The sequence below is a fragment of the Amphiura filiformis genome, chromosome 5, assembly GCF_039555335.1.
Source record: "Amphiura filiformis chromosome 5, Afil_fr2py, whole genome shotgun sequence".
Taxonomy (NCBI): domain Eukaryota; kingdom Metazoa; phylum Echinodermata; class Ophiuroidea; order Amphilepidida; family Amphiuridae; genus Amphiura; species Amphiura filiformis.
In genome coordinates, this window is record NC_092632.1 from 64,852,719 (window position 1) to 64,866,545 (window position 13,827).

The 13,827-nt window shown below is 35.8% G+C and overlaps 1 protein-coding gene across 1 annotated transcript; it reads left to right on the forward strand.

Annotated features, from left to right (window-relative positions):
- Positions 1 to 1,874: 1,874 nt before the first annotated feature.
- On the forward strand, positions 1,875 to 13,539 carry LOC140153552 (2-Hydroxyacid oxidase 1-like). Its single transcript, XM_072176331.1, has 8 exons — positions 1,875 to 2,036; positions 3,148 to 3,299; positions 4,131 to 4,395; positions 5,307 to 5,479; positions 5,848 to 5,939; positions 9,134 to 9,295; positions 13,040 to 13,109; positions 13,362 to 13,539. The coding sequence occupies exons 1-8, from the start codon at positions 1,891 to 1,893 to the stop codon at positions 13,430 to 13,432; spliced, it is 1,131 nt and encodes a 376-aa protein (XP_072032432.1). The 5' UTR covers positions 1,875 to 1,890; the 3' UTR covers positions 13,433 to 13,539.
- Positions 13,540 to 13,827: the final 288 nt, after the last annotated feature.

Consider the following 13,827-nt stretch of genomic DNA (forward strand, 5'->3'; position numbering starts at 1 on the left):
TCAATAACTTGTGGAATACATCAAAAGAGATGTATTCCACTAGTTAATGATAAACGCGGCTGGAAATTTGATGAATTATGGGTTTAAGACTCAGAAAATCAAAATTGCAAATGAGAAACATGTAAGAATGACTTAGGCATTTAGCGTAGCAGGCTGACGATATTCAGAATCCCCCATGTGTAATAATTTTGCTATTCAATTAATACTCAAATCTGATGATGTTTATCTAAAGAGTTCCTATCCTTTTCCTTCAATGGCATGAGGATTTGGTCACGCTTGCTGGTCTTGGTATGTCGTGCCAATGGGTCACGTGCGTATTTATAAATCTGTATTTAAAAAAATATAGTCGAAGGTAGCTGCTTATCAAAAATGCTATATTTACCCATGAAAATTAGGTCCTTAAGGGAAGGGGTATGAACGTTTGGACAGTATTTATTGTGGGACATAAGAGCATATCAGACATATCGAATTGCATTCTGAATACGAAGAATGTCCTTCTGATATCAAATAATTTTGATTTTTGAAATTCGCAATGTAATACACATTTTATGGCAAATCATTAAAATTGACATTGTTGATATTTAACAGTACTTGAAGTAAACTTTATAAATCTGATGATTTATACTTAAAGTGTATGTAGGTGGGATGAAAAGCCGACGATCAATTGAAAATTTTAACCTTTCGTATTGAAGATATGGATTTTTTTTCCAAAACACCAACAAAAAAAAATAGGTCTTTCCATATCTTCAATATAAAGGTCAAAATTTTCAATTGATCGTCGGCTTTTCCTCCCAGCTACATACACTTTAAGAATATATCATTAGATTTATAAAATTTATTTCGAGGACTGTTATATATCAAACATTTGAAAAATATCAAATTTTAATAATTTGTCATAAAATTTGTATTATATCGTGAATTTCAAAAATGAAAATTATTTGATATCAGAAAGACATGCTTCGTATTCAGAATGCAATTCGATACGTCTGAGGTGCTCTCATGTCCCACAAAAAATACTGTCGAAACGCCATAAACACTCATTTAGTCCCTTAATAATTTAAGGGATAACGTAAAAATGCGAAAACATTTTCTCTAATTTATATATATATATTTGTTTATTTATTATTTAACTAGGTGACCAATCAATGCACTGGCACTGTTCTCCCTTGGTTCCCAGGATAAAATTGGCCCCCCCGACTGCTCTAAATCCGCCACAGATATAAGTAAACAAATATTGCTTGCATAATATTCATGCAATATTTGAAAATATATTATTCTCTTTTTGACTATGATATTTTCACTCAGTCGGCTCATCGTTAAAAATGTTGAGAAATGTCAGACAGAATTTGACCTTGTGATTTATTTTTAGTAGTATATTTAATAGGCAGGATGTAAGGGAATGTGCAATGATTATAAGCCCTAGGGAGGTTAAAATTGGAGAGGGCAAGAAACATTTGGGGAGCTGAAAGTGGGGGGGGGGGGCAATTTTGGTAAGCCGAGAGGGGGAAACGATTGTTGGCAAGTTCATGAGGCGCCTTTTAAATAAAACGCTCTAAAGAGACTTAGAAAAACAGTACGGATAAACGTTGAAATAATGCCAATCCGCGATGCCAATTTTCCTGCTCGCTGAGCTCTCAACATACCTAGTCCATTTATTGGCATCCAAAAAATTTGGCATGTAAAAAGGGGTGGAGCAAAGATTTTTGGCAGGCTAAGGGGGAGGGGGCAAGCGATTTTTGGCAATGAGCCCGGGGAGATTTTTGGCAAAAAATTTGGATTTACCCACCCCGGGGACTCATAATTATTGCACAGCCCCTAAAGCACTATTTGTATACTGATAAGATCATGACATGGTTAAACCAAACAATATTCAACAACATACAGACAATCATGGCCGCGGGTACAAATCAACTCGTTTGTTTGGACGATTATGAGAAGAAAGCAGAGCAATTGCTTCCTAAATTTGCGTTCGATTTCTATGCCGGTGGTGCCGATGATCAACAGACATTGCAGGACAATAAGGAAGCATTCAAACGGTACGTACAATTAATTATAGTTCACCTTCATCACGCCAGGGCATCACGCCTGGCAATTTTCTGCATTGCAAAATCAGTATACCCTACCCTGCCTGGTATTAATAGGCATAATTTGCCACACATGTTACACGTTATGGTTGAATTTCTTGTTTGCAATCCTGTATGCGGCCCATGTTTTTTCTGATGGTTTACATCGGGCTTCTAACTATGCACACGTGAAATATTACCTTCATCCATGATGCAGTCATGTCTACAGTAGAATTCATCTCGACCTTTGCAGGACTTAAACCCCATTAAAAGCTATTAAACCAAGATAACACTCATTGAAGCAGCTCAACTGATTAAATCAGATCTTCTCTGGTTGTGCACAAGTGTCTGTTTTACATGTGTGACATCGCAATAAAGCTGGTATTATAGCTTCAGTTGGGTAACCGATTATAAAGGAAACGAAAGGAAACAATGGTATGTGTACCTTTGTTCACGAAATGAGACAATGACCTGCTTTTTGTTAACCAGCATTCTTCAAAATGAGCAACATAATGATTGTTGACTTAACACGGTTTGGAAATAATTTCTGTCGTTTACATATCCTTCCTAAAACACAAAAGTGCGACCCTCTCCAAACATCTAAATTATCTAAAAATTTAGGACATGTTACAAAACTATATTTTCTAGAACCTATTTAGAATAGTTTAAATGTAGCTTGTACCGGTTTTTTTGTGGCATCCTTCAGAACGGAGCGGTCCGTTACCAATATAGCTCAATATTTTCGGTCAAATCTCCATTCAATTAACACGGGGAGTTGGCTAGCTATGAGCTAGCTATGCTTTGCCCTCACTCATATTCTACGAAAGTGCGACCCCTTCTGAACATCTAACCTAGCTGTAATTTTAGGTCATGTTAGAGAAATATATTTGCTAGAAGTTTGGAGAATAGTTAAAATATTGGCCGGTTATTTTTCACACAGTGATGTTAACTAGGCAATGCCCATATACCTATAACATACACTGTTTAGGTCACGCGTCAATGGTGAGAGCACTGTGTATTGTGTATAGGAAAACGGACAGTAACTGCAGTATGCATAAAAATGTTATGCTTCTTTGATCTTTAGATTCCGATTGCGCCCCAGATTGATGCGAGATGTCAGCAATAGGGACATGTCAACTACCATATTAGGTCATCATTTGCCTCATCCTATTGCTATTGGACCATCGTCTTTTCATAAAATGGCGCACCCAGACGGTGAAATAGCAACAGTCAAAGGTAGTGTTTAATGCCCGTTTTATTAAATGTATATTTTGTTATTCTTTATAAAAGAAAATGATTATGAAATAATGTTAGTAATTAGGAACGTTCTCCAATGAAGTCATTTATAGGTTTGATAATAAATTAACCAAAATTCATTTAAAAAGATAGTTCATTATGGTATTAATTTTGAATTATCAAGCGCTAGCCCATATAGGTCAAATAAAAACTTATGGACCAGGCAGGGCCCAGGCACTCATGACTGTGACAGTATACTTCAGTTATATTTATGAATACGCTTTGTATTCGCACGTGACTCATGGACACGACATACCAAGACCAGCAAGCGTGACCAAATCCTCATGCATTGACCACTATACAGAAAAACATAGGAACTCTGTAGATAAATATCATCAAATTTAAGTATCAATTTAATAGCAACATTATTACACATGGGGAGATTCCAAATTTGTAATATGTTATCAAAAACAACATTTTGAAAGTATTTGACGACGGAAAAAATATTCAAAGACGGAAACGTTTACAATATAATCACAAAGTTGAACAAAATAGACAATTTTGCTGCACAGTAGTCTCATGTTGTTCCGTCTTTGCATTCATATGTACAGGAAGACCACCCGTTATGTAGAAGGTCACTTCGAGACTTACTATCTACAACCTGTTATGGCAGCGTGGAGGTGGTCACGTGCGTATTTATAAAAGCGCATTACCACACGTATTTGGAGCATTCATTCAATATTAATTGTTTGTTAGTATTACATTAAACATGGGGATTTATAGATACATTATTATAATATGGAATTGTAATGTTATTATATTTCCTTCCAGGGGCAGCCATGACATCCACACCAATGTGTGTTGCAGGCAGTGGTTCCAATGTAACTCTTGAAGATCTCGCCGAAGCTGTCAAAGATTCGACAACACCGCTGTGGATTCAATTTTACATCTACAAAGATCGACAAATAAACGAGAGGCTCATCAAAAGAGCCGAAAAGGCTGGTTACGAAGCACTTTTTGTAACGGTAGATCTTCCATGCATAGGAAAACGACGATCGGATATTAGAAATCAGTTCAATATGCCGTCAAACCTGGGGTAGGTCATAGGCTATGTTTTATGTAAGATCCAAACTGGTCAAATACGTTGTAGCAAAAATTCCCTCTCTTAACAGTATGCTTCAACTATGTTTATAAATACATATTTATAAATACGCACGTGACAACTGCTTGTAGACGAGAAGTGTGGAAGTGAGCCTTCGATACAGCGGGTGATCTTCCTGTACATTTGAATGCAAAGATGGTAAACAACACCATACTGTGCAGCAGAAATTATCTCTTTTGTTAAACTTTGTGATATTAATGTAAACGTTTTTTACTTTCAAATTGTGATAACATATTACAAATTCGAAATCTCCCATGTGTAATAACTTTGCCATTCAGTTAATTTCATACTTAAATTTGATGATATTTATCTAAAGAGTTCCTATCCTTTTCTGTATAGTGCTCTCAATGACATGAGGCTTTGGTCACGCTTGCTGGTCCATGGTTCACGTGCCTATTTATAAATACGTATTTTCGAAGGTAGCTGCTTAAGAGGGTTTTCTCCCTCGAATAAGCCGCCAAATGGCTTTGGGCAATCGTGGGGCCATCCTTCCCGATCTATTCAGCGTCAAAGACAAGCTCTATTAAGCTTATGCCACAGTGACGTGCGTAGGGGGTATGTTTGACCCGTTGAGGAGAAAGTTTACTTTTTCACCACTAAAAATTATTTTATCCAATACATGTACGTCATGTTCGGTCTCATCACTTGCATAGTATTGTAGCACACGCATCCTTAAATACACAAATCTGCATTAAATCACTGCCTATAGCATAATGTCAGTAACCATACCTGTCACTCAATTCGGACCTTGCATGCAAAAAGAAAACTACCCTATAAACAGGCTAAAATGGACCTTTTTAATCTTCATGATCTTTATATAGTTTTGGCATTTTACCCCCTCACAGTTTTGCCAACATTGCGGGCGAATTAGAAAGCCAACAACTTTACACCAAAGGCAAGGGATCCGGCTTAGAAAATTTTATTAATACCCAAATTGATCCGTCAGTTACGTGGGAAGATATCAAATGGCTCCGACGTATCACCAAATTACCAATAGTACTCAAAGGCATACTAACTGGTAAGGTGATAAAAATGTTGTTTGTATGGCTGTGTTTTGTTTGTTTTCGTAGTTGAAATTTAAAGAAATTGATCATTTGGACTGGACATTTGGCTAAGTCTTATACCTGTGAAACTGAGCAATTTATAATGTTATTTTGTTGTTAAGCCTCAATGTAAACATGGTAAAGCTTGATGTCAATGACAAAGAAGCACAATGTCCTACACATTTTTCTATAAAAATCTCTCTCACACACATGTATTCAGAAACAAAATATGAACAGATGAAAGAGGCTCTTTTTCATTTCAAGAACATATCATAATACGAATATAAATTGTATTATATTACGATGTACCCATTGTCTATTGATTTTGACTGTATTTATAAAGCCGAAGACGCAAGAGAAACTGTGAAATATGGTGTGAACGGGATACTCGTGTCCAACCATGGCGGAAGACAACTGGATGGAGTGCTAGCAACGGTAACTGAACTTTTCACATGATTTTAGGTATCTATTATACTTTTCGGTAGCTGAATAGTATATTTTAAAGAAAAGGAAGCTATGAAAAAATGTTATATTATTGTCCCTCCTAGGCTCCTACACTGAGACCACGCTATGATGCAGCTCCAAATTTGGAACAGTTGTTCATCTTAATAATATGACAAACAATATAGCACACTTTATTTGTCATGAATTCTGAGGTAAATAATATTTTCATAAATTTAAGAGAAAAATAATATCAACTAGAAATACACTGAATAGTAAATAAAAATCCCTTTAAAAAGGGATGCGTCTGGTCCAGAGAGAAGATTGCATGCGTTGTGGGCATGGAGACCTAGGGCAAGTACGCATTGGGTTTTAGAGAAAAAAACTCACTGGGGATTTAATTCCAACACTATATGCCTCAGGCCCCTTGGGGCTAGACGCGAAAAGTCGGCGAACTATTTGGACACCAGATTTAGCCAGCGTTACCATAGTTACCAGCCATGCAAAGAGCACTAGCTTAAACAGGTCTGGACTCACACTGAAATAAAACATTGGCTTCTTCGTTAACACGAGTTGAGATAACATGATTACCACATTGAACTAGACAGTAGCTCATATTATTGGGATCACATTTTTGGGGGCGCCCGCCTTAAGCGGGCGCACCTATAGGCATGACTTTGTGAAAAGCTTCTAATTTCACTCTTGCTAGATTTACTTCGCAATTGTTTTGCTAAAATTATGCCCATATGCCCAACTCATAAATAAAATCACAATTTGTTTGGATTTTATTTTATTATTGTTTTCTGATATGCACGGGATAAAATGTTGAGCGTATATTCTTTGTTTAAAATACAAAATTAATGGACTTATAAAAACACCTAATAAATCCAGACCTTTGACCTTTGTATGCCTTCAACCAGTTTACCGTGTGTCTTAGAACCCGATAGACGGTGACATTTGACCATACACTAGGATCCACAACATGCTCATCTATCATGGGAACAGTTCTTAAACCCTAATACATTTGTACATTCATCCTTTGAAGATTTTGGTACACAAACTCTACTCTGCAACTTGAGGTCAAATTTTGCACTATGATTATGTAATTGAGGTTATTGGACTATGCCATTGGGATGAGACTCTTGTGGTCCATAGTGATAAGATCAATTAACGAGGCCTCTTAAACTGATGGCCTTATGTTTGCTAATTACCATAAAATCTATATAGCGGTTATTGCCAAAGTTGCAATATGGTGGCACAATTGGGCGGCAAACTGTATGCAAACAACACGGCATACTAATTATACATGTTCTACATTGTTGTATTTTAAAACACTGAAGACCAAAATTGACGTAAATGCCATCGGAACTGCATATGTTTAGTTGAGTTGTAATCACATTAATGCTACCCAGTAATGTTTGCTTAATTAGATGTTATCTTAATTAGAGCTCTAGTAGGCCAAATGTTATTATTTGCATGGTATAATTGACTTGGAACGTTTGTTTGCTGGTAGGTTAGATATGAAAATCAAATGGAAAGTTACAACAAATTACTATACACCTGATTCGTGAATTGTGTCTTTTTGAAAGACTCTTCCTGTTTATCCTTCATCTCTATTTGATTTTCAGTGTATTAGCAAGTAGATGATGTATATGTATCACAGACGTTATACATTTATAAAAACTTAACGTTTTCTATTGGTCAACATAGGCGTAGATCCCGGGTGGGGATAACCCCCCCATATTTTGCCAGGGAGCTTACTTATTTGTGTCTTCTATACTATTCACCATATACCCCTGCATAACGAAATTCAACAATATTCAATATCCAAAGCAATATCCTCACTATAATAGGTCCCAAAAACATAATTTTTCCCCACCCCACATAATCGCAAATTGACACGAAAGCTTCATTCCCATTTATTTCATCCAAAACGGTCCTGTCATACATCTTCCCCAATCAAACACATTTCTCTTGCATTTGATCATTTCCTACTCTTCCCTAGAAAAATCATTATAATACCAAATCTACACACCATGGAATTCACCATCATATACCCCTGCATAACGAAATTCAACAATATTCAATATCCAAAGCAATATCCTCACTACAATAAGTCCCAAAAACAGAAATCCCACACCCCACATAATCGCAAATTGACACGAAAGCTTCATTCCCATTTATTTCATCCAAAACGGTCCTGTCATACACCTTCCCCAATTAAACACATTTCTCTTGCATTTGATCATCTTCTACTCTTCCCTAGAAAAATCATTATAATACCAAATCTATACACCATGGAATTCACCATCACGTCCAAGCTCACATTGGGCGCCCCATTCCTTTTTTAAAGTTATTTTTATTTCCAACTATATACACGCCAGTACCAACTACACAGCAGCACTTATTTTCATGAACGCGTCAAATTATGTTTGCAATGGATGTAAATTATCATCAGGACAATTATTTATGTATTTGCTCCGATCGGGTTGTAACTTGGGGAAACCAATCCCCGGCACTTGTTGAGTATGAAACCGCAAAAAGTCATCCGAGGTCAAAAATAGGTCAGTTCAAATTTAAAGTAAAGTAGCTCCGATCGGGCTGTAACACTTGGTGAAAATGAAAGCCAAAGGTCAGGACAAATTTAAAGTAGCTTCGACCGGGCGCGGGCTGTAACAACTTGCGGATAATGATTCCTGATATTTGGGGAGTATGAAACTGCAAATATCGTCCGAGGTCAAAGGTCAGGTTTTAAAGTTGGTCCAATCGTCTTTAACACGACAGGAGCTAACATGATTGTCAAGCCAACATGATTATTACTGGATGAATAATCTACACCAAGACACCTTGATTTACATCACCGTTTACTATATTTACTAACCACTCCCGATTACTAACTGCTCCCGTTTACTTAACGAAATATCCTGAACGAAATAACTTATGAGGATAATGAGGGACTGTTTTTTCGCAATGGAAATGGTCGCAAATTGACTCCAAAAGGCAAGCATTTATTAGCAAAAGACACCATCCGATAAAATAACAATCTGAAACGATGTCGAACTGAAGCATGCTCAATTTTAATTATCTTATCAAAGGAATATAATGTAACGTAAACTTATAGAAGTGCTGAAAATATCGGCAGTTATTTTCTACTTTCTGTTGCCTATTATTGATTGAAATTTTTCTAGATTGATGTTTTGTCTGAAGTTGTAGAGGCTGTTAGAGAGTCTAACGTAGAGGTGTATTTGGATGGAGGTGTGAGGAAGGGCACGGATATTTTGAAAGCTCTCGCTTTGGGTGCTAAAGCTGTCTTTATCGCCAGACCTGTAATATGGGGATTAGCTTGTAACGTAAGTATAATTGTAGAAAATATATAGATGGTCGAATCCAACGAAAAGTGTACACGGCATGTTCAGGACCATAACTTGAAAGTATTAATCAATTGGCATTTGTTTTTGTATTGTGTTTATTCGCCTTGATCATACGCTTCGCGCCATATATAATAAGACCCCTTCTGTGAAAAACTTAGACACAGAGACCCCAAAACATGCTATTTTTACCCATTTTTTTTTAATTTATTTCTTAAAGTATTTTTAAAAACATCTAAACCAGTTATGAAAAGAAGTCATTGGATTGAATCTAAATTGATTTCCAGAAAGGTGTGTATTCAAAGATTGCCTGTTCAATTTTTCACATATTTGTACATAATTATGAATTTTTTGTGATAATTTTTTGAGTGGTATTTTTTACATTACCTACGAATACAATTTTTCATAGCACCTGATATATCTTTAAAAATGGAAATCACTAATAAATGCGCAATTGATACAAGCTTTGATATGTCCAATACTGAAATGCATTGCATTCGGACATCTTTATTATTGTGTTTAGCTGCCAGAAATTCTAAATGGCACAAAGGTAGGTTTGGTAAAAAATATGCATTACCTCCGAATACATGTTAAAAGCTGTGCCATTTTCACAAAGTGAGAGAATAGTAAACAATAGTTAAGCAATAGATGCAGGGTAATACACTCTTTATTTCTACCAAGTTTCAATAGCCTGCGTTTAAATATTTCTGAGATGTCACCAATAAAAGCAAGTATTCGTAGGTAAATTTCGGTAACCGAATGTTACCTACGAATACAATTTGACATCATGACAGTATTGTGAAACACCGCCATTCATGCCGATGCCCATATTGGTACATAACAAAGGCCTGTATGTTTGCTATCAAATCATATGTCAATGAAAGTTGCGAATTCACATACATGCCCACCATGCAAAACTGAATACGGCTTAATTGGTGAAAAATATGTACTGAAATAGACGACGGTCTGCTCATTTGAAAGAAAAATCAGATTCAAAGAAGATTAGAAGGGGATAAATACTTGGATTTGTCAACTGTCATGTGTGCTTCATTTTAAATGTTTACCGACCTTCTGGTTTCTGAGTAATTTGTGTGCAAATTGATTTATTCGAAGGTAACTTTTGACGTTTTCGCTAAGGTTACCTACGAATACCATGGAAAAAACGACTGTTCTCATTGTCTCATGATCTAGACAACACATTGATGGACCCTGGTATAAAGTTAATTGTAGTTGCCCTCAAACGAAAGGCCACAAGACGTAACTGACTCCAAGATGGACTTCACAAGTCTGCAATAACGGTTTTAAGCGATTTGTGTGCAATTAAGCAAATTAAAGTCACTTTAGTGCCTTTGTTTCTTACTTCAATCCTCTTTCAACCGCTGTGAACCGACATTATTAATACATGATAGGGTCTAAAGTATCAATAAACGCACATAAAGAAAACAATACATTTCAAAGTGCTTTATAAAATTGCGATATCCACCAAAAGTCTAATTCTTACCTACAAATACTGAAATGTTACTTACGAATACAGCATAATACATGACATGTGTAATGAAGTGTCTCTACCAATGGAAATTAATTGTCAAAAACTTTAAGCGGTACCCCAGGACACTATTATTACCCATATACGGAGTCATTCAACAATTATTTATTATGTAAAATTGCTGATTAACTACTTGTATATCAAAATGAAGTGGTCAAAATCTTGCTAAAAGCATCAAAAAATTTTTGATCTAAGGTAATAGCATTTATTCATTTGGACGTACCATCTGAAATAGATCTAAAAACTACCATTTTATTAATTCATTACCATAATAGGAAAATTTAAACCTCTAAACTCAATATAGATATTGTTAAATCGCTCATGTTACCTACGAATACCCGGGTTTCTTCACCTTTTCATTGTATAAAGCGTTAGGTGTATGTGTATAATTCCTAATATTCTTGAAAACATATATCCTACTCGTTCTAATACAATGTGTAAATTGATTCATACTCATTTGATAAATAAAATACAGAAACTGACCTAAACTTCATTTTCAAAAATAAACTAGCATAAATTGACTAAGATCATATTGATCGCGTTATAAAAATAAAAACAAATATTTTCTGGTTGAGCTAGCATTTTCCTGACACCCTGTGGTCTACATTACAAGAAAAAAGTGTTAATGAGAATATTCCATTTGTTTTAGGTTGATTAGTATTGCGATAGTGAAAGCATCCTAGTGGTATTCGTAGGTAACATTGGGTTTGATATCACATTTACTATCACACGTCCTGGATTTATTTTTCAAGATTAGTAATGGCACTTTTGGTTTTTATAAGGCCAATATGTCATCAATCAATGGGCAAAAGGAAAAAATTGTGGAGACATTTTTATTTCGGACTTTTATTTTTGGCCCGTGGACACTTTTGGCTGGATTCGACCAGATATGGACAAAGGCTTGATTGGTGGCCCATTCCATTAGTAAGCATGGTAAGTTACACCGCTACATCTCTACGCACAACAGACGTGGTCTAATTCTGCATAAAACCGGGCCACGTTATTTCTATAGATCTGTTGCGCATTCAAATTGCATTGTATTGCATCGTAATTTCATTTGTGTCTATGCTAATTATGTTTACACAACATGAACTCACGTATTTTCAAGCAAATTCCCGATAACAGGTGATCAAAAGCGATCGGAATGTAACAAAAGTACAGATCGCATTCAGCTTACTTCATATGAGATGATCTTTGGAAAAATACGGCATAATTTGTCTTGGTGCTTGCGGAATGCCATGCAGTAAAATACTAACACGTTGCGGCAATTCATGATTGACAACTAACAATCGGCATGTCCTTCGTATCCTCCGCTGTCAATTTCTTATCCACTCACTAATCCTCACAAAAGCTTGGCGTTGATTACGTAATGTGTGGAGGCAAATTGCAATGAAATATAAACAAGTACAATGAAATAATGAGTAGGGCGGGCTCCGAGGCGGGTTTCTTCTTCGTAATAGTATTGTTCTCCAAAAAACCCCGGAAGATTGTCGTCTGGCGCTCTAGCTGAAATACAGCAAGATAATGTAAGATAGTAAATGTAAACCTGTATTTTAGCTAGAGTATCTCGAGCTAACGCACATATCCCTGAAATTGTACCAAATTTTGAAGTCGTATATAACAGCACTCCTTTGTTACTTCACTTCACACTTGTTTATTCTGTTGACAATAGGTGAGGTAACGTCCTACGACTTATTGCACATTTACATAAAGCGTATTACATAACTCAAATATAGATTCCTGTCGTGTCGTCTAATTTGAAAAAATGAGAACAAATATTGACTGCTTTATTCGGGTCATGGTGTTGCGCCTCGAGTCATAGCATGGTTTTAAGATCACATTGGGCCTATAATTTTAACCATGCCCCTCATCATAGCAGTCAATATTTTGTATAATATACATTTGCCTCAACTAATACTCAGATGTCATGGGAATAACCACAATCTGGCAATAGGGTAGGACCACAATTTATTTTCGGAGAGAGAGTCTGTACCATAATGAAACAAACGGTTCCCGATACTAACAGTACAATTTTAATGCCCGCTCCTATAATTTTCTGAAGAGAGACTCAATTGTGTTACTTCTCTGAAAGTTCTTTTACAATGTAAAATGGAGGTTGCTCAAAAATATATATATTTCAATTTCAGTTTTTTATGTGTTTACGTTTATTGTTGCATCAGGGACAAGAAGGAGTGAAGAGAGTTCTTGACATTTTGAAAGATGAATTGAGTCTTGCTATGGCATTATCAGGTAAGCAGCCGTCAATGCTTCATAAATGAAGTACATATTATCTACCACTTCCATATTGTACAAAATACCAAATAAACCGTACATTATGATGTGGCCAATCTGTTGTCTCACCAAGAAAACTATCACTTTTACCGGACCTTAAGTCAAAATTTAAAATAATTATAATAATAGAAATGACAATAAAATTAATGCTTGATATGCCTATCAGATAATTATTGAAAGATTGAAAATATATTTTCTTACTTTATTTAGGTTGCACTAGCATTGAAGATATATCCAGAGACATATTGCAGCGACAGTCACAGTACACTGCCAGACTTTAACACAGAAGTAATCAAAAGTATTATCTTAACAACTATAAGGTGAAGCCATCATCAGCTGCAATCATATCATGAAAGATGTCCATGACAGATATTATACTGTTTACAAGTCTACTATTTCTGTTAACGATAATTTGTCATTTTATACCAAAAGTAAATTTAACTCTCTTCACGCGGGTGTCGACTGCAGACGACATGTTTCAAATTTTTTTTTTAAATTCAAAAATGTCAGAAATGCTAATTTTCATGACCATATTTCATGTTTCACAATTTCAACTTCTTCTGTTGAAGCGCAAGGATAGCACGCAGAGCATTAAACTTAACAAGTTAAACGACTACCGTTACGTTGGGATAGATCACCAAAAGATTGGGGCTTTTGGAGATTCACTCCATTTCAG